Source organism: Phalacrocorax carbo, chromosome 1 (assembly GCF_963921805.1).
Source record: "Phalacrocorax carbo chromosome 1, bPhaCar2.1, whole genome shotgun sequence".
NCBI classification, from domain to species: domain Eukaryota; kingdom Metazoa; phylum Chordata; class Aves; order Suliformes; family Phalacrocoracidae; genus Phalacrocorax; species Phalacrocorax carbo.
In genome coordinates this window covers 79,706,652-79,728,498 of record NC_087513.1, presented here as the reverse complement: position 1 = coordinate 79,728,498, position 21,847 = coordinate 79,706,652, and the positions used below count along the sequence as shown (strand labels likewise).

Genomic DNA, 21,847 nt, shown 5'->3' with positions numbered 1-21,847 from the left:
TGTAATGCCAGTACCCATAAAGAGAAGGAGAACTAGAATGCCATTTATGTGATGCGGTCCTTCACTTCCTGCCTGTCCTTCAGGCATGCAGTTAGGACTCGGTTATGCTGCCCAAATGGGAGATGCTATTGAAGCTAACCAGATCCTTCACATGATTAAGGGGTTGTTTATGAAAAGATGACTGGAATTAGCTCCCTACCATGGAAACTATTTGGAAATTAGTTCTTCTATTCCAGAATAATTAGCATGATTTGGAAACATCTAATGATTCTGGAATTAAGTAATTTTTATTTGGAAATAGAATGAGCTATGGGTGTGTCCTGATTTTTTTATTTATTTGGTTGGTTTTAAGTCTTTTTGTAAAAGGTATTGCTGGAAAGAGAATGGTGATGCCAGGAGACAAAGCTTCTCTTAATCACATCTCCTTTTGTCTGACATTCTCAATAAAGGGGACTAGCACCCTGATGAGCCAGCTTCAGATTTTATTGTTGATTTATGGAAGGAGGGATTTCAGTGTGTTAGTTTAGTCAGAAATAGTCAGATACACTGTCACAAATATTAAAAAGAAAGATTAAGACATTAAGGAAGTGAAAATTTTAAGCTTCAGAGCTTTGGAGCATACTTCAAAATGCCATGCTGATTGACGTGGGCATAGCAGAACATGACATGTACAGACTCCATTTGGGTCAGTCAAGGTCTTAGTTTTAACTATATTTCTTCCTGTCATCTTTGTATTTTCCCCTATTCCCAGCTTAGCTTTTCTTCTCCTTGAGGTGCAGGTTGCTGTTTCTTACCTTTTTCCTATACAGTGAGTCATGTTTATGGGGGTTAATAGACTGTTGCAGTTACTTAGTTTGACTTGCATCACTCAGTCTACTATTTCTACATCAGTCTGGGTTATAGCCTTCTTCAGAATCCATCAACGCCTTTTCTTAAGCAGATCATTGCTGGTGGTGTTCCAAAGTGGTGGGTGAGAGCCCAGTCTCACTGAGGATTAGTATTTGAATTTCCATGTTCTGCTTTAGATGTTACCATTTGCTAAATGTTTGGAAGGTTACTTAACTTCTGAGCTCTGTATGCATTTAGTGAAAAGGAGATAAATATATTTTAATGGCTGCTTTTATTTGTAAGTTATCATCACTGACATACTGTTGATTAAATTCTCAACAAGCCAAAAAACATTTTTGCCACGAATCAAAACAGAGGGGTGGAACCTGCTCAAATTATAAAATCGTAGAATATGTGTGTCTTTTGTCCTATAACATTATATTGTGTGGGTATGGTAGAGACACGGTAGAATTTTTCTGTGATATTCAGTTTTCTAGTACATTTTTACAGGACAAAATATAAAAACTTCTTGGAAATTGTTTTCTGGATGAACATATGCAAAGCTATTGTCTGCTGTTGTAAAAGTAAAAAATAAGCATAAGAGTGTGCCCAGATATCTGCAATACCCCTATTTATATGTAATTTTTCAAGCTGTGGCCTAATTTTAGACTCTGATATTGTTTCAGCATTTCAAAATTGAAGCAGATTCCTTAAGTTTGTGAGTAACTTTAGGCTCAGAATCTGATAAACCTCACTGAATATTAGAGTGTTAATGACCATGTCATGTCATGTAAAATAAATGAAGCATGGATTAAACCTCACTCTTGAGCTCTCAGGTTTTGAATAACATATTTTCCTTCTGTGTGTGTTAAAGTCTTCACTGTTCTTGGACAGTCTTTAATGATACCTTTAAAACAGCTGAGGACTGTCGTCTTTTTATGTGGAGTGTTAACCATGAAGTGTGGTAGTTGCTCTTGACTATATTTAATGCCAGGTAATCTAGCATAAAAGTCAACAAATACTCTTCAGAGGTGTAAGGCTAAAGCCTCTTGGCTGCTACAGATGATTGCTAAAGCAACTGAGGAAAGTAAGTCTTCACTAGGAAGAAAGGAGCATTCCCAGTTTAGCATGAAAACCTTAGTGAAGACAATGTAGTTGAAACAAAAGAATATGAGGAAGTCAGAAGTCAAATGTTTACCTTAATCTCATAATTCTTGTGAAAAGTACTAACTACCTTGTCTTCACTTGGATTTTGTCTTGTATTAGATAACTCAAGCTAATAATCCATCTTCTTATTCCCTGTTGTATGCCAAGACAAAGCAGTTAATCTCTCCAAAAAAAGGTAGAAGAATGAAAAGAATTACCAATTCCCATCATATCAATAAAAGACTAGATAGGTTCATGAGAGCTGAGCCCCAAACTCCAGATGCTGCTTAAATACAGTAAATGTATTTGAAGCACAAGAACTGTCTTATTGATGAAAGCAGAAATAAATTCGATCATCTGTCTGCAAAATGCATCAGTCTTGCATCACAGGACCCAGGATTCCTTGTGGGTTTTGTAGTAGGCTTACCCGGTAGTATAAAAGTAGTAGAAAATAGTGGTGTGCGTAGTGTAGAAAATGCTTCTGATAGTATTTCAGTTGATTCTAGTTGTGCTAAACCACTCTTTCCCTTCTGCAGGTGCTAACCGGATCGTTCTGGAAGACTCTAATATCTTGCAGCCTGTGGGACTAACTGTATTTGAAAACTGGCTGTATTGGATTGACAGGCAACAGCAGATGATTGAAAAGATTGATATGACTGGTCGAGAAGGACGTACAAAGGTCCAAGCTCGTATTGCACAACTCAGTGACATCCACGCTGTGAAAGAGCTCAACATTCAGGAATACAGTAAGTGCAATCCCTGTTTGCAAGTGCAAACAGCGCCTGTGGGGCTCAAGGCAAGGAGTGGCTGCAGAGAGACAAGCCTGTTTTGCCTTGTCACTGATCGACATCAGTGCAGATCGAAGAGGCCAGAAGTTAGTGTTGTTATGTGTCTGTACATTGCCAGGGTGCAATTAAGTTTGTTTCCTTCGGGCAGTTGGCAGTGGACTGGAAATCTATCACAAACCCAGCATCACATTTTGTTGCTGATGACAACTTTATCGGTAGTCCTATACAGGCACCTGGCATTGGAGTGTCTGGAAGCACAGTGGAAACGTCATGTTATCCCTAGTAAAGAATTTTCTGGATCATACTAGTGAGTTGCTATTAGGTGTTTACTCGGTTTAGACAAGCACAGTTCTCAGGGCCTTTTACTAGCAGTAAATGTTTCACTGGACTGCCAGCCTTGAAGACAAAGTGAACAACTTTTGTTGGTGGCAATTCATATTGAAAGCAAATGACAGAAGAGCAGTGTTGCATTGCACAAAGGAAGTGTGTCTTTAGTAACAATTTGTGTTGAATGTGGTTGCACTTCTAGAAGTTTTCTGTTTACCAGGGTATAGCCTTTCCCCATACATGCACGCTTGAAGCAATGGGAGATGGATGGTTAAAGCAGTGGAGCTGGCATCATCCTGGAGGAAATAGGCCTGGTTAATAGGCTGTGGTGCATGCCTTGGAGAAATATGTAGAAAAATGTCTGGGGATGTTTAATTAAAGCATCAGTGCAGACTACTCGTAGTTTTGTTTGCTATTAATCTCAGTAAATCTGTCAGGACTTCCAAGAGAAGTATGTTATCCTTATTAAACATTAAAATGAAGAGACATATTTATCTAGAGCATGTTAATTTAAGTTTTGGAGACAGTGTGGAAGCTTCAGAATTCATAAATTAGAAAAGTTTACTTTTTTAATGGTCTTTGATAGAGAAAACGAAGTATGGAATCCAAGGCATCTTTTGGAATTACTAACGGTACTATTTTTGCTGCAGAACTAATTCTACCTCGCACGAGAAGCAAAATGCTTTGAGTACTGTTTACTGTTTTAGTAGTCCCCATGGCACGATTCTTGTAGTGTTTCAGATCACAGATAGCTATCGATGTGTGTGATAATTATTGATGTGTGTAAAGGGAAAACACACACAAAACAAAATGCAACTTTTTCAGTATTTTGTAGTGCTTTCCCCAGGGGGAAGGAAGTTATGAAGGGAGTCCTGTGAGCCTGAAGAAATCACTGAAAGGTTGGAAAAGAGGTGGGGATTTCTTGTCAGTACCTGTTGTCTTTATTTTTAAAATCACAGGACAACATCCTTGTTCTCAAGATAATGGTGGCTGCTCACACATTTGCATCGTGAAGGGCGATGGCACCACACGCTGCTCTTGCCCAGTCCACCTTGTTCTGCTGCAGGATGAGCTGTCCTGTGGAGGTAAGTCCCTCCCATGCTCTTTGTCACTGAGCTCTCAGCTTCTGGGCTGGGGAGGGGTCTCCATCTTTAGGGGTGGCTTCTGAGCAGAAAGAATGTAACAGTGCACGAGGTGCTGTTAGACACTTTTACACGCTTATCTCTTTGCCTCTCCCCCAGATAAATCTGCAAGTATTGAGTAGGATTAAGAGAAAAAATTCACTCGTTGACTGTTGAATAAGGATTTTTGTTCACCCTTTCTACTTATGACCACTGAGTTATTTCAACTTCATTTTTTTAAATTGTATGATTTTTATTTCTTTTTTTGTATCACTCTGTGTGTTCTCCTTTTTTAAATAGTGGTAGATTCTCATGTTCTGGCACATTGCACCATGTCTGTGCCATTTCATTCTTCTCTGCTGTCGTCCTCAAACTCACCCTGTGTGTCTCTTTCTGAACTTCAGTCCCAGAAGGGCGAGCTGCCTCCTCCATGGTGATACAGCCACTGTAGCCTACGCCCTGCTGTCTCCAAGGGTGGGGCTGAAATGGGGGAGAGGAGAGGCACTTTGGTGCTTGGGTCTCTTTATGCCACCATACTGAATGGATTTATTATGCAATCTTCTCGCCATCAAGGCGACGTGTGGTCTCACAATGGAACAAGAGCTAACATAATCCAGATATTTTCTCAGAGCAAGTTTAATACCAGGCCAAAAAGGGGGGGAGGAAGGGGGGATTAAAAAAAAAGGACAAAAATGCACACTTACTGCATGAGATTAACAGTTACTGTAGTAAATGTTAAATAACAGCTAACAGCTGTGTTGAGATAGTGGGACTTGACTAGATGGAGCAGTTTTGTCGTTTTAAAAGAATTTTGACTGAACAGAGCTGTCGAGGGCACATAACTAGACATTGAGTCACAGTGCATCCATCTGCAGCGCATTACATCCTTTTAACATTTTCTATACAGTGACTGTCAAACATTAAAAAGAGAGCGAGCCGTCGGTTGTATATATAGTGGTGTTGCAGGAATGGGGGAGTAGAAAAGTGTGTTGATTTTTTAAGACCTGCAAAGAGAAAGGGTGTAAGAGGCTCAAGTGGGAAGGGAACAAAATAATTGTGTTTTGAGTGTGCATATTTCTCTGTTTCTCTTGTTCTTTGTCTAATGAGCCTCCATTGATGTGAGCTTGCATCAGTCACATGGGGCTCAAGATCAGCACAAATTACTCTGGAGGCAGCGGGGGTGGAAGTTACCTTACAATGTGGCATGTTTATCAGCTGCTTGATAAATGAAAGCAGCTGAGGAGTTCTTGTCCTTACCTGTCCTGATCTGCTGTTTGTTCAGCTGGATTTTTAATTTTTGTTTGTTTGCTTGATTTTTAAAGAACCACCAACATGCTCCCCTCAGCAGTTCACCTGTTTCACAGGTGAGATTGACTGCATCCCCGTGGCCTGGCGCTGTGATGGTTTCACTGAATGTGAAGACCACAGTGATGAAAAGAACTGCCCAGTGTGCTCAGACACCCAGTTCCAGTGTGAAAGTGGACAGTGCATAGACAGTGCCCTCCGATGCAATGGAGAAGCAAATTGCCAGGACAACTCTGATGAGAAGAGCTGTGAAGGTACAGAGGATCTTTTGGAGTGTGATGAAAATAAAGCTGTCCTGGACACCCTATGATAGATACCAAAGTTATTGCTGGGTAGGGTTTGGAAGGATCCAAGTTCCTGCTAGTTTTTAAACTGATCTATTGAATGGGAAGTTATTTCACAACTCCATACTTTTGTTTCTCCACCTGTGAGATAGAAATAACACTGATCTCCTGCACAGAGATTTAAGCTCTGTTTGTAAAAAGTACTATTACTAAAAAGATGGTATGTTTTTAAGCTCTAAAAACCTGGTACTGAATTACAAAGTACAGCAAATCCTTCTCATAGTTTTTTGTGTACCTTGCACTGAGTAAAGGTCTTAGGATTGTTTGTTTTATAATACCTGAACAAAATTAACTGAAACTTTTGTGAGTAAGTGGTAGTGAGAGACAGAAGAGATTTCTGGAGACATCTTCTTCCTATAGAGCAGAACAACAGAGAGTATTTAAGCCATCTTCCCAGGGGGAAGTGCTAGTGCCACAAAATGAGAACTAGGTTCCTTTAATTTTGGAAAGGACAGGTCATGCTGGTGGAATCTGAACTACTCCACAGCTATACAACATGAAATACAAGCAAACTCGCCCTTTCCCCACTGCACAGTAGTGAGGAGTTGTAGGGACAACTTGTAAGCTTGAAAGGATGCGTCTTCTCTATATCCTTTCAGTACGTTTTCCGTCTTTGAAGAGACTGTCTAAAGGTCTTTGAATCAAGGCTGGATTTCTTTCCAAAAGATGTGCTCCAGCTCAAAAACATCCAGACCGATGCAGAAATTCCTGTGTGATGAAAGGTAATTGTTAGCCAGATGAGATGCTGACATCTGAAAATATGTTGTGCAAGTTAGCTTCGCAGTTGCCATCCAGCGACTGCAGATATCAGACCAGGGGCTGTTTATCACCTTCAAAGTGATCCTGTTATTCAGAGTATTCAAGTTGATTATGGATCAGAAAAGCCTTTAGTTTAACCTCTTAATTCAACTCAGGTCAGAAAGAATTTCTGGATTTATGAGAAACAGGAGGCAAAAATATGCATAAGCAACAGCAGCCAGCACCTTGCCTGCAGTACCTTTTTTCTCAAAGCGGTAGTTTATTTTTTGAGTCTACTGGCAAAGCTCCAGTTTTATCTTCTGTCTTTCATTTCAGTTTAAAAACAATGTCAAGTGAAATCTTGTTGTCCCATGATCAAGGAGTTTTCTGGTTTACAGGTAGAGCACAAGGGCATTGAGAAACCACATTTATCTATCTTAATTTTATCATCATATTTTGGCAGATTTATGTTTAATAACTTAATTCTTGTCTCTTATATTACAGTAAATGCTTAGAGTTGGGGATTCGTATAGTAATTTTGCAATAACCATGTCCTGGCATAAGTGCCTGTGTTCTCAGTGGCTTTCTGCTTCTGAGTTATTTTAGTCAAGGTAACTTTATCTTGTAGTGTGCTTATTGTAAATAGGCAGTAAGGACCTGGTACCCACTGTGCAATACCCTCAACAGAACACTGAATCACTTTTTCTGCATGCTTGGCATGAGGGATTTTGTGTGTCACAGGCTACTTCAAGAAATGAAGCTAGCAGCAGGCTAACTATCCCAAGGTGATCCTGATAGTATGCTTTGGTGTCTTGTTTTCTTAATTTTAAAGAGTAGAAGTCTTTGATACTGACTCCTGGTGTGTGGGGGGGTTCTCTTTCCAGTGCTTTGTTTAACTGATCAGTTCCGCTGTGCCAGTGGGCAGTGCATCGGGAAAAGCAAGAAATGTGATCACAACCTGGACTGCAGTGACAGCTCAGACGAGCAAGGATGCTGTAAGTGTAAAACCTGAGACTAGAGACTTGATTGCAGCATCCGAAATTTGTTTATTTCCTTCTCTATGAGTTAGATTTTATTCTGCCAACCAGACTGAATTAGTTGTTCCCAGAATGAATGCCCCTGTTCATAACTACTGTCATGCAATTAATGCACAAGGTGGTAGAATAGGAATAACAAAAATAACTGGTATTCTGAATGAACAGTCTCTGAGGACAGAGAAGGCTAGTGATTCTTCCACTTTTTTAAACTTTTGAAGGAAATAAAAGGTTTGTTTTACTATAACCTGTTAGTATGCTGAGTTGGTAGAGTGATTAAAAAAGTCTTTCTAGCAGCATGAGGCTTTTATATATAACTGTTCTGCTTCATGGTTTTCTCATCCAGAGAATTAATAGCGGTGCTTTTAGAATCAGAGGAGCACTCTGTTTACAGAGCAAACCTTCTAAAATTTCCTTTATATCTTGAAAAGATGCAATTCTAAGCTTGATTTATGATTTGTAACATGTGATATCCCCTACCTTGAAATCTCCAGGGCTCTGCAAGCGAACCACTGCCTTTAAAATTCCAACTTGAAAGTTCATTTTCACTGTTGGTACTTTAAAAGAAATTGTAAATAGGGACATCTCTTCTCGTGTTAGAGATCCATATATCACGGTTGACACATGCATAACTTGAAAATGCAAAGCCAGAGTTGGACCCTTGATCTTAAGAAGGAGTAATAGGAGATGTTCTGGCATGCTACCAAGCTATTAGTGACATTATCACAGATGTGTATAGTTATCTTTATTATAGTTTTCTGGGTTTGTAACAGAGGATGGAAAATTAGCCCACCCAGAGTAAGATTGCAGTTGTCACTGTCCCTCTTCCAGTATGATCAGAAGTCTGTTTACTTATCTCTGTAGTCTGTGACAAGCTGGTTAAAGTGTGGATTTGGTGTTCAGGGAGAAGAAAATGCGTTGGGGAAAAGACTTTCAGTAATGGATGATATGTAATACACTGACTAGAACAGAAAAATACTTTAAAGTCTGCTTTTCTTGTCAAGTTCGTGAAGCACAGGCAGGGGGTTGTCAGTTATTCCCAGAAATGTCATTGCTTAGAATTGGTATTGTAGGGAAAGCCGCTCATTTTGACTGTTGAATAATCATTTAAAATACAGAATCCTCATAGGGATGACAACTCTAAAGCTGATGCTCAGCTGTATCTGTAACCATCAGCGTGGGCCAGATGTGTAGAGTAGGTTAGGTAGTTTAATGAATAGCAGCAAACCCAAAATTCATCATTGGTGCATCACCTCTACTGTTCAGCATAAGTGAACGTTACACAGTTGAGAAATGGGAGTGCAGGTCTGCTACACTGAGTGATAACCTAGGTGCTTATGTGATGAGGTGCAACATGAAAAGTAGTTGTCGTCATCTTTAATGACAAGAAAAAGTGTAACTGGAGTCCCCAGCACAGTGCCATCTGGAGTCATCCAGTTCATCTTGTTCATCCACTTCAAAGGATAGCCCTGCCTGTCAGCATGAAGCAAGATCAGGACCTGGTTCATCGACCCCCCTGCACATGCATGTACTAGTCATTTCCTGGCATTTGTGATTCACAAACCCCTCTGCATGTGCGGGAGGTCATCTTGTGCACAGGTAGCCCTTTTGGATGCTCAGAGTCTTTACACAGACCTGTCCCAGTGCCTGTTTGTTCCTCCCATATATAATTTGAAAGCTGTTGTCTGCTTACAGAAGAGGAGGCTTTTATTTTTCCAGTGTGGAAAGATGTCAGGAAAGCTGTTGTTGGTATATGAAGCTGTTGGATTAACTTACAGTCTGATTTTCCTTTCAGACACAACGGAGGAGCCTGCACCGCAGCCCAACAACACAATAGGCTCCATCATTGGTGTGATCCTTACAGTTTTTGTGGTTGGAGCAATGTACTTCATCTGCCAGAGGGTGCTGTGCCCACGCATGAAGGGAGACGGGGAAACAATGACCAATGATTATGTGGTGCACGGACCAGCTTCTGTACCACTTGGTTATGTGCCTCACCCAAGCTCTTTGTCAGGGTCTCTTCCTGGTGAGTAAACGGTGTGATCCTTGTCCTGCTCTTTGGCACCACATAGTTGTAGCTCTGGATACTGTACACATATGCACAGGAGATGTCCGTTCCAGATGCATAATTCCTGGAAGCTGCTGGAAGCCAGGACTGTCAAGGCTTGTCGCCATCCTCCTTTATAATAATGAGCTGCTATTTTACCTACGCTATTCATGAGCATTTAGATACTTAGCAGAACTGTAAGCTCAAATAGATACACATACCGTGGGAGTTCTCTCACTACTAAAAAAGCCTTTTTTTTGACTATTACAGCATCAGCAAGGTGTCATGATGGTACAGGGTAAAGTTACACAAAGTTATATTCATGGGACTTTAAACATTATGTAATTATTCTCATTAGATCTGTAGACTGAGTTTGTATGCTTGTGAAACTTTTTGCAAAGTCTGTAATGACCAGCAATAACTGTGGTCTCAGCTTATTTCCTTTGATGAAGTTTCCAAAACCAATTCAAGTGCATGATGCTACTACTGCTTAACAAGTAAGACTTAACTGCAATATTGCACTTCATTTATATGCATTGCTTCTGTATATATTGATTAAATTTGTACTGTAACTTGTGGCTTTGGATCCAGCAGCTTGCAGTCAGAACATACAGGTTCTGTGAGGCAGTTACAGGGTTAAAATAATGCACCACATTTCTTTGCTTTCTGCAATAACCTGCTTTCATAAGGAGAGTCTTTGAGCAGAATTTTCACCATTATTTCGAGCACAGTGGCATACCTCTCCATTTCCCGCTTGGACTCTCTGCCAGCATGCTTCAGTCCAGTAGCAAAAGCCCACTTAATGGTGTGGAAATGAAAGAACACAAATGCTCTCTTCTCTTGAACAAATTTCTGTTCCTCAGTTGAGGTGGTTGGAGTCGGTTTCGTGTTTTATTCTGAGGCATAGAAATAGTGCCTGAATGCCTGTTCTCTCAAGTCTTTTCCAGCCGTTGAAGTGAAAGAAATCTCTTTCTCTTCACACAGCTCTAGCATAGCCCAGTGCCAACTCCTGCAGTTGAGTAGCTGATACACAAAATCAGCATGTTTATTCCCTGACAGTCTTCATTCCAGTTGTCCATCTGGGAGCACTGAATTTGCTCTTAATACCAGGAAGATTAATTCTGGTTTTAGGATTTGGGCTTATACTGATGTTCTCATCTAGATTATCTTTTTAAGCTTTCTTTTGTCTGTTTGCTTCAAAGAATGGTATATTGACATACATCTTTGTTCTCCTTTAGGGATGTCTCGAGGTAAATCCGTGATCAGCTCCCTCAGCATTATGGGAGGGAGCAGCGGGCCACCCTATGACAGGGCCCATGTCACTGGAGCCTCTTCCAGTAGTTCTTCAAGTACCAAAGGCACTTACTTTCCTCCAGTAAGTCATTCTTTTATTCATAGACCTTTAATAACTTTCAGAGAAGTGCCAGTGTCTTTCTGAGGATAATTAATTGACAGATTAATGTTTTGGTTTAGATTTCTAGCCTAATAAACTTGTTTAAATATGGAGTAAGTGATTTTGAAAGGGAAGGGAGAGGAGATTGTAGTCTTTGAAAACAGTATTTGAATTTTCTATTAATTTTAAAAAGTTGCAAGAGAGCTGAGTGTGAGAAAAAGATATTAGATTGAATGTCAGGAGAGATTAAAAAGTCCCTGTAAATGTTGAACAGCTCTGGCAGAGCAATCTCCTTTCATTACACTCTGCCGTGTGCCTGTGGAGCTAGGGCTATGGTTAATTCTGTATAGACCTTTCAAGGAATTAAAAGTAAGTTTTGTGTCGTGTGTCTTGCAAGTGAAAGGTAAATAAACAAACAAGTGTCATGCAACTCCATAGCATCCCTCTAGTCACTAACCGGTAGTGTGCTGCGCTAGATGCTATATAAAAGTTGGTACCAGCCCTAGAGGGCTCCCTGTCTCTTTACTTCTAGCATCAGTGGTTGCTGTTTTAGCTATTTTTATGTGAAGTCCACCAAGCCACTCTCCAGTGTTACAAGTTACATGCTTGGTCAGTGCAGGCTGAAATCTTCAACTGTCTGTTTTCAGTTCCAAGAATCAACCAATCACATTATATCTTTAAATTAATCAAAATACTATTTGTGCAGTAAGAGCATGCCTTTATAGAGAAGAGAAGCTTGCCTTGTACAGCATGCTGCAAATATTATAAAAACCATAATGCTTGGGGACTACAGCTAGTAGGAGCATCCATCTGCCAGTTTGCCTAGGGCGGTGGTATCCCTAGTGACAATCTAGTATTGAGCAGGTAGCTCCAACTTTACTTTTTGGCACTGGGTATGTCAAAACAGCAACAGCAGTCAGCGATTTCTGAGAAGAGCTTATTAATAGCTTTTACAGGAATAGTAACAAGCAACGTTTCCAGTGTCTGTTAAAGAACTGGTGAATAAACAGAAGAAAAATCCTGTTTGTTGGGAGGGACTGTGCATGGGGTTCTTAACTTAAGGTTCCTGTTAAACAGTAATAAAAAGCAATTTATAAACTGATGTTTTCTTGATTCTCTTTCATATCTTCTTTTTTTTTTTTTTAACTGTAGCTTTTTCTTTTCTTTCCCCTTATCCCCTTAGATTTTGAATCCACCACCATCACCAGCTACTGAACGTTCACATTACACGATGGAATTCGGTTATTCTTCAAACAGCCCATCCACTCATAGATCCTACAGGTAATTATTATTACAATAGTTTCCGTCAGGATCAAAGCAGTTAGTGTAGAAAATGCAGAATAAAGACAGCCTCTGCTCCATAAGAATTGCACTCAAAGGCCCTAATTCTGCAAGCACTAAAACAGGTGCTTAAATGGGTTCACGTGTATCGTGTCAACTGAAGCGTGCGTATTAAGTGCAGCACTCTTTGAGGTAAATCGTACAGTGAGTGGGTTAGTGGTACATCTCTTGGGTATATTGTCTGGGGGAGAATAACAACAGTCATCGCAAAATTAGCTAAACGCCAAAAGAAACCTGGCACCATGACAACTTTGAGCTAAAAACTTGTTATGTAATTATCAGAAATGACAGGGAAACATAATGCGAAGGGCAGTTGGCAATATAAAGGCAAGTAGGTCAGAAGCAACATAAATATTATGGCCTCGATAAAGCAGAGAAATTCTGATTCGACATATTAAGGGTTAATATCTGAAGACAGTTGCTAACCTTTTGTTTATTTTATCTGACTAATATTTATGGGCATACAAGCTTTATCTCTGTTTACTTGAATGTATCTTTCTCACCTTCCCTGTAAGATGCTATTTAGAGTTCATTTTCATTTTATAACTATTATCAAAAATAAAGAAAGAGAGACCTTCTACTCAAGGGTGTAAAGGTTCTCCTAAATCACTAGCAGATCTGGTCAATGAGAAGAGAGCTCTGCGTTTGTCTATTGGAAGAAATGCCTCCCTAACACAGAGCCTTTGGGGGCTTTTGGATAATGAGGTCTCTGGGGCTGAAAAGACATCTCTCCTCCATTAGCAGAAAATATGGCCTCTGTTGTGCAGAAGGGCAGACCAGATGTTTATAATGGTCCCTTGCAGCCATATGAAAATGCTTTTAAAATTATAAGTAATTTTTTAATGAAATAAACCCAAATTTTGGCACTGGCATGAATCAGGCTGATCATTGGTTAGCTGATGTGACTTTCAGTATTATAAATGGTATTTGGGGCATAGCGTAGGGTTGAATGTTTTCCGAAAGCTCCCCCGCCCATAAATAAACCCTGGCCTTGCTGCTTCTGATATTCCCATTTTTCCTAACGTTCTGACTTGAAAATAGAGGAGCTGCATCCCCACACGCCCGCAACAACTGATTTTGATGCTGGCAATTGTAGCTACCACCCACCTGCCTTTCTAATTTGTTTTTTGTTGAACTATGTTGGGCTCGTTTTAAAAGATGTTCTGTGGCAGCAGCGTTTGGGAATTCCATCCCAGTTACTGCTCTGGCAGGCAATTCTCCCGAGTGTTATGAATGTGCCAGGTGATTTTCAGTCTACCTCTCTCCCTGGACTTGGAAATCAGCATCCATAAACTGGATAACAGAAATAAAGTATCTTCTCCATGCACTTGCAACACAGCTATTTTCCCCAGTGGTTCTCCAGTCCCGCTCTCTTAGCAGCATTTTTTTCTACCCCAGCTAAGGCCTCAGGGAGCCTCTTGCCTGTAGATAATTAATAATTAGTATCCCTTTAACTAATTGTTATAATTCGATGCTGTAGCGCAAAGGTGGGCCTTCTGCAGGGGAGTTAGTGAGTTTGTGATGTCAGAGTGAGATCTACTGCAGAGAGATTGACCAGCTCTCTGTTTCCACCCTGGCTTATCTGCTGCTCGCTTGTTTGCGGGTGCATTGCTCAGAATGCATGGTCTTTCTATATGCCAACACTTTCCTCATAAATCCCTCCACTGCAGCTACAGGCCTTACAGCTACCGGCATTTTGCACCTCCCACGACACCCTGCAGCACAGATGTCTGTGACAGTGACTATGCCCCCAGCCGAAGGGTCACGGCAGCGACGGCCAAGGGCTATACCAGTGACTTGAACTATGATTCAGAGCCCGTCCCCCCGCCACCCACTCCACGCAGCCAGTACCTGTCGGCAGAGGAGAACTACGAAAGCTGCCCGCCTTCCCCGTACACAGAGCGGAGCTACTCTCACCACCTCTACCCACCGCCGCCGTCCCCCTGCACGGACTCCTCATGAGGGGTAGCCCCCCCACCCCGTTATCTGCCTCTGCCGTGAAAGTGTAAATACAAAATGTTCTACTGGGGAGGGGGGAGGGAGCTCTCGGCAAGGGATGAGGTAGAGCAGTGTACAGTTAAATATTATTAAATGGGGTGGAGGAATACTGAAGATATTTGTACAGAAGAGAAAAAGGATATTTATATATTTTCTTAAACAGCAACTGCTGCTTGTGCCATAAGAAGAAAAATTTTTGTATAAAAGAACCCAGACATTTGTACAAAAAGTTTTATTTTTGCAAATGGAACACAAAAACATGCCTTAATCCAGTGAAGTGACTGAGCACATAAGGAAATGGAAGGACCAGGATGTGTTACTTGTCCAGCGAGGTGAGATGTGGAGTTTGTCAATACCAAAAATGTTTTAAAGTAATTAATAATAAAGAAGTCCGTCTCAGAGCAGCATACCATAGATACTTGGAAGTAGCCAAATAACCTCTATGTTAACTACAGAGGGCCAGCAACTAAAGTTAAACTTGAAGACACAGTCAGGACAGATATTAACCTTACACAAAGGGCTTTGTTTTCTACAGGAACACAGCAATCGTAGCAGTGAATCCAGAAAAATAATCACATACTTTTTTAAACGAATACACCTCTGTTTTCCCTGAATGAATTTACCAAACTAGAGCATTTAGAGCTCTCTCCTTGCTTCTGGAATTTGTGATTTTTCTTGGGTATATTTTAAAGTTTGTGTTTTTCTCCTGTGTAGCTTTTCCTCTCTTCTGCATCCTTTCTTCCTGCCCTTGTCACTTTAAATCATGATATCCTTATTTAAAGTACTGCTACAGCTGGACTGCTGTAAATTCTCCTAATTAGCCTTGTCATGCAGTGAGTACCATGCTATACGTTACCTTCTTCATTTTGCCAACACGATAGGATTCTGTTTTCTACCAGGTCAGTACAATTTTCACACAGTTGACAAGGGTAATATGCGTATACCTGAATGATTTTTAGTCCCTTAAAAAGAAAACCTTATTTTGACCTAGTGCCCACAAAATGTCAAATATTTTTATACCACATATAATATAGACAGCATATTTATAAACTATAAATTTAACCGTGAATTGTTAGTTTTACTGTAAATGAATAATATATCCTTGCAGTACTTTCAGTGTATATTGATATCACAGTATACAAATCATATATATAAAAAAATTATATTATTTTTTCCTACTAAGGAAGCATTTAACTTTCAGTGGAGCAACTGTCCATAAAAAAAAATTGATGTTTGATCATTGGAAGGGGTTCCCATGCTGTATTAACTGCTCATGATTTCTTTGTGTTAGGTAAAGCCAGTTTTTCTCAGTATGATTTTTGACATACCTCCTCTTTTGCGTAGTGTGAGTTTGATACTTTAGTATTAACCGCTGTGAATGTCAAATTTTAAGATAGTCTTAACCAAACCATTTTATATTCGCATCTCTATTTTTGTATATTATCATATTTAGCCCCTTCTCCCATCAGCCTCACCATGGTGGGTTTGACAGGGAGAGTATATAATCAAGTTAAAACATTTGTGTAGGTTGAGGGGCAACCTTAGGATATTATGAACTCCTCTTTGACTCCAGTGCAGTGCTTTGAATTTGCTTTGACTGTAGTGGAGCTCACAGTATACCTGATCTTAGATGGCATTATGCATTTGCACCTTCTGTTGACATCAAACCCACGTTGAATGTGCTCAATGCCTTCAAAGACTGGCCCTCTGAGTCTTCTCTCTCAAAACAAAGGTACTGAGCAGCTTCTGCCTCATAGCCTTGGGGCATAGTATGGGTGTAACAAATCTTCAGAGGTGCCGTTTGGGATTTATTGTTCTCTATTGCTTGTTTCCCAGCCAGTTTCAACTAAAAGAGAAATAATCTGAAAATGTGGCATGGGCTTGAAGTCATGCTGTTGACAGAATTAGTGACAAGTAATTCTTGCTAGTGCTGCCGCTCATCTGGAGTACCGGAGCGTCACTTGGTTTCAGCTCCAAGGAAAACCATGGCATTTGGGATTCCAGCTGTAATAAAGCGTCTTTCTAGAGGTCCGAGACACCTGAGGAAACTTTAAAAAGCGTTGGTGGTCTCCAGGCTATTGCAGTTGATCTCTGGATCTGGCATACTACAGGTTTTTTTGCCCAGCTTCCTTCTAGGTATCTAGGAATCGTGGTAGCTGTCCTTCTGACTCTTCCTTGCTGGTGAAGAAGCTTGTTTGTGTTCTCCAGCAGGATGGATGTTGAGGAGGGTATTGTGAACTGTAAGAGAACTCTAAACCATTTATATGAAGGGGGGAGGGCGGGTGTGTCGGGGCTGGGGGTGTTGAGGCTGGCACGCCGATGAGAATAGAAACTTCTCTGTTGTTTACATTTTTTCACGTGCAGCATTCCGTGTGGGGTTCACATGTGGAAACTTGCACTAATGAACTCAGAAGAATATTGCATTGTTGTATCTCAGTCCAAGTGCTTGTACTGCGATGGCAATGGTCTCTTCTTGCAAAATACTTTTTTCAGTGTGCCAATTTCTGTTTGAAAAACTCTAAGGTGGTTGAGCTTAAGGATTGGTATCCTCTTTCTGGTGTGATTGGACCGCCTCACTGAGGCTTCCTCTTGAGGGGAACTTCCTGCAGGTAAATTCGTAAGTGTGTTAATTACAGCGAGGGTTCCTTAGAATAAAACATTCTCAGCACATGGACCGAGCTGCCTGCTTTCTGTGCAAGTTTATGTCCACACGTTACTCAATTGAAGTCAATGGGGTGGACATACAATGCAGTGTAGGATTTGATCAAGTCTTTTGGATACGTACGTTTCAGTTTGTGCATCAGATATTTTGAGTGACCTGCCTCTGAGAGGTTCACGTGAAGAGGGGGAAAGTGGACAGACTATGTTTTTTCCACTGGAGATGATCAACACAGGGAGAAGGCTGTTTCTCGTCTGGACTAACCAAAGAATTTATTTAGTGGGAAGCTGTGATCTGTCTTTGTAAGTACATGTATTTCCCCAGTAAATCTAGAGTAAAATTTTGAAAGAGCTGATGATCTTTGAAGTTCCTCTTGGGCAGATCTCCAAATTACAAAAGCATTGATGCAACTAGTATGTGCACCTGACGCATTCCCAGTGGATAAACCACAGACTGATTGAACATTGAGACTGAACAATTTCTGTCTTTCCCTCTCTGCCACTAAGCTGGTCCTGATCCATATTCTTTCCTTCAGTGAGGATTGTGCTTTCTCCTGCTTCCCAAATTGGCTGAGCTGTTAGGACTGTAGATAACACACACATGTCAATTCAGGAGATAGCTAAAGTGGGCTTGTAGCCTTAGCATGGAAGTGGTCTCACCGATGTCAGTGAAACTGCTTCTTGTCTTTTAAGCTAAGCGCAAACATCCTTATCTTACAGCATCAGGTACATACACAGTGACGCATTAACACAAATATCATTGTGTGCTTTTTCCTCTCTGTAGACACCTGGGAAGTGTTCACAGCTCACTGTCTGGCACTGGAAATAGCTGGCACGCTCAATCAGGAAAGGAAGTCCTTTGTAGTTATGGGGGGAAAAAAAAAGGACGTTACAGCATAATTTGTTAAAAACTAACCTTTGCATGTTCAGCAGGAGCGTAGCATGTTTAAATGGCACCATTAATGGGAAGTAATCTTGCTTTTTAAAATGATACCTGCCATGTCATACTGCATGCATTTCATACCTTCCTAAGGAACACTCATTTCTCCACTGCTTTTGGATACCAAGATATTTGTTTGAAAAGAACTTAGATGCAATAAATGGAACATGCACATAGCATTTGCTTTTGAAATAAAGAATGATCTCCATGAATATAAATTCATGCAACGTGTGCATATACATTAAGTGAAACATTTACAGTAATGCAAAATATGCATATGGACCAGTTGTTATCAAAGAATTAATTTTGCTGTGAGTTGTAACTTTCAATATTGTAAATTCCAGGTTACTGCCATAACATTTTCCCACCATGTGCATGTACAAGTCTAAGTATGCAGGTACACCCATCTTTGACAACGTGAATTTACCTGAAGCTAATAATTTTCTCTCTCGTGCATACACACTCACACGCCCCCATTAGCAGATTCAGCCTCCCTGCCTTTCAGAGGGCTAATGCTGGATGCTGTCCTGCTGTCTTGCGTAAGCTGGACTTCTTTTGGCCAGACAACAGAACACTTCGTACTTTAAACCTGAATAGTTAATGCTCTGTCATACCAGACAGGACGGGAAACACATATTTTTATAGTTCCTGTACTTTTGGGGTCCATTTTTCAGATCAGTAAATCTCTTCAGTTTTCTATAGGAACATTTTTTAAAAAAAAAAAAAAAAAATCTGTCTGTTGTAGACCTAGCGTATTGCACCCAGACTGCTTGACGTGGCAGGTGCTACAATCCACTGCAAGTGAAGGTGCATGCAGAAAATCCCTATTTATTGCACTGATGGGCTTTGGTGGTGTTCTGGTCTCCAGTTCTGCATTGCTTCTCTACTTACTATAGCTTGTTCTCTAGAAGTGGCTTGACTGCTGAGTCTTAAACACAGATTAATTTGTTTTACTTTAAAGTAGTTAAGCCTGTGCTAGAATGAAGAAAAGGCCACTGTCTTGAATATTAAGTATTTCTATTCGTTATTGCTTGGCAAATCTCCTTGAATTAATTGATTACCACCATTCGGGGGGGAGCTGCTTCAAGAACAGAACTCCCTGGTCACGCATGCTGTTGAACCAAATGATGACTTCAAAATACCTCGTAAGAAGTAATTGGTTGCTTTTTTTCCTGACATTTCTGTCCTGAGCATGTTCGTCACACAGTATTGTTACAGACAGAATCAGCTTTTGAACGTGTACCGTGCATGTAGCAGATTACTTAGTGTTTCTACAACGTAAAAATAGCAACGGGCAATTTTCTTTCCTTTTCATCTTTAAAAAGGGCAGATCGGTAGATGATGCCAGCGTAGCATTTATAGGGACGGGGTGATCCACTCCAAAACTGTGCAGAGCAAGGTAAGTAAAGTGTCCATATTCAATCCGGGCCAGAGATTGTCTTAGTAGCATGCAGCGTGATTGTTACGATGAAACTATTGGAGAGCAGACTTGTACCCCTCTTTCAAATTAACAAGGAGTGGCTTTGAAGTCCTGATTAAAATGGCTGTAGCCTTAAGCCAGGCAGTTAAGAGTCAGCCAGGGAAAATGAAAGTGTCTTTTTGTAAAGAGGATACCACCAGGCTTAAGCTGAACTAGCCTTGTTTGCAAGTGAAGGATCTGGTGCTGCTTTCAGATTTTTAATCTTGTTTTTGTTTTTTGTTTTGTTTGTTCTTTTTTGTAAGCTTTAATCACTGTTTGTCATTGTCTTAAAGCCAGCTGGTGTCTCTTGTTCATCAACTTTGGTACGATGGTGCTTTGCAAGGATGTATTTATATTATAATGACCAACATTTGGTCAGCCCTATTCACTCATTCACTAACTTTTTTTTTCTTTGTAAAATAAAGTGCTTTACTTGTAAGGTGTATATAAACCTTGTACAAAAATCCTTTCCGATTATTACTATAAACTGAGTTGTAACAAATGAAATGTTGATTTTTATAATAAAACTAAGAGTGAAAAAGGAGGGGTGCTCTTCACTTTATTCCAGCATCTGGAGGAAAAGTAATTAAAGGGAAAAAAGTCCACGTGTGTCTTTGCTCTCCATAAAAGCCAGAATGTGCTTACCTTTCTGATGCTGTAGGCAGGCTCTGCAAACACTGATGCATTTGCCTGAAACGTATAGTTGACCTCAAGCAGTTCTGTTGATTTCCATGATTCTGCAGTGCAACTGGATACGTTTTAAAGCTAAAAGTCTCCATTATTGATCACTTAGGTTGGTTTAGCTGATAATACAAGCCAGACAATTTTACTAAGTAAATCCTTATTGGACTAGAGATGCCTGATGATTATTTTGGAGCCTGCTGATCTTTAGATCTGTATTGAAATGTTTGCAAAGAGAGAAGTGTTTAACTTTAAACTGTAAAACAAATTCTCGCCCTGCCCATCCTATTGCTGTAACAAGCAATTAGATAGGAAGCAGTTCTGAATTTATGAGCCCAGCACAGGAATTCCCACTCCACTTGCATCCACTGGTTGTGGAAAAAAATATGGCTTTGTATTAGCTTGGATCTGGCTATACTAGGATTCTTTTATAGCTCCAGTTCTACATGAAGGTATGGACAAGCCACATATCACTGCCAATATCAGTAAAACAGGTCCTACATTTATCAGTCTCACAAAATGCTCTAAAAATAAATGCTACTCTTTCTCAGCTGCTGTCTCATCCTTATTTTATTTCAAGGTGCTGTATTGATTCTACCATAGAAAACGAGCCATTAGTCTGGAGCTGCTGGGTGCTGTGTCTCCATAAAATTCCAGTTGTGGATTGCTGCTGGGCTACAGAAGGCTCATCAGAAGGCTCTGGGATTTGGGGTGGTTTTTTTGTAAACAATGGTGGCTACCTTTCCTCAGAGTCCGTGCAGTTGTTATATGGTAGAAGTTTGTGTATAGCATTCATGTTGTTTTGGATTCCCTGAATCTTGGCCTTTTCCAGATATGGCTGTTAAGCATCAGGGTGCATTTCAAATGCAGTTCTTCAAGGCGCGTACCAGAGAGGTGGTATGGGCGGACACCACAAAGAGCAGGATCAGCCCCATCAATGAGCCATTTGAGTTAAACCTTGAAAAAAAGAATAGAGGGAGAGTGTAGCTCAGGAAACAGAAGTAAGTTGTGTTTCAGCTGCAGCTCCACCATGTGTCTTACCTGTGCCAGTTATCAAAGCCTCCAGGGATGGCAGAGCTGCTGAAATAATGTTTAACCAGGCACCGAGGGACAACAGGCAGAGTAAGGCACATTGGAGTATTTTCCATCATTTAAAAAAATACTCCCTGCCTGCCCGAGAAAAGACCACTTGGAAGTCTGAAAAGAATTTATTTCCTTTGCCTGGTTCTGTGTCTTCCACCACACATGTGCACGTGAGCTGAGGTGACTGCAAGCGCCGGAATCCTGCCATTGCTTTATACTAGAGGTGGGATAACTCACTGCATCTTTGTTTTGGTAGGGGGAAGAACGCTTCGTTAAGAGCATAAAAGATGAGAATTTTTTTTCCTGTTGGGCTCCGCCAGTATTGGCAGCGCTTCCTTAAGAAGGTTAGAATGCAAAATCACAGGCTCGTTCCTGGAGGGGAACTGCTGAACGTGTTTAACCTGTTTTCATGGAGGTGATTTTGTACCCAGCTGAGTAAAGTCTGCATGGGAATCAAGGCATGTGTGGTGGAACTGCCTGCTGAAAAGCAGGCACCTGGCAAGGGGAATTTTTGCCTCATGTCAAGCCTGCTGTGTGCGGCAGCTATTCCTGCATCCCTTTTCCCAGTGCATGAGTTCGGGAATTTAAGGTATATGTTTCTGGGCTTAGTGACTTT

At 40.6% G+C, this 21,847-nt stretch overlaps 1 protein-coding gene across 1 annotated transcript in view; it reads left to right on the top strand.

Annotated features, from left to right (window-relative positions):
- Nucleotides 1-20,698, top strand: part of LRP6 (LDL receptor related protein 6) — a 131,686-nt gene extending 110,988 nt beyond the window's left edge. The window contains exons 16-23 of the mRNA XM_064461640.1: nucleotides 2,511-2,720; nucleotides 4,049-4,174; nucleotides 5,533-5,769; nucleotides 7,482-7,592; nucleotides 9,427-9,657; nucleotides 10,917-11,053; nucleotides 12,255-12,352; nucleotides 14,083-20,698. Coding sequence (XP_064317710.1) covers nucleotides 2,511-2,720; nucleotides 4,049-4,174; nucleotides 5,533-5,769; nucleotides 7,482-7,592; nucleotides 9,427-9,657; nucleotides 10,917-11,053; nucleotides 12,255-12,352; nucleotides 14,083-14,374 — 1,442 coding nt within the window. The 3' untranslated portion in view covers nucleotides 14,375-20,698. The remainder of the gene's footprint in view (nucleotides 1-2,510; nucleotides 2,721-4,048; nucleotides 4,175-5,532; nucleotides 5,770-7,481; nucleotides 7,593-9,426; nucleotides 9,658-10,916; nucleotides 11,054-12,254; nucleotides 12,353-14,082) is intronic.
- The last annotated feature ends 1,149 nt before the right edge of the window (nucleotides 20,699-21,847 follow it).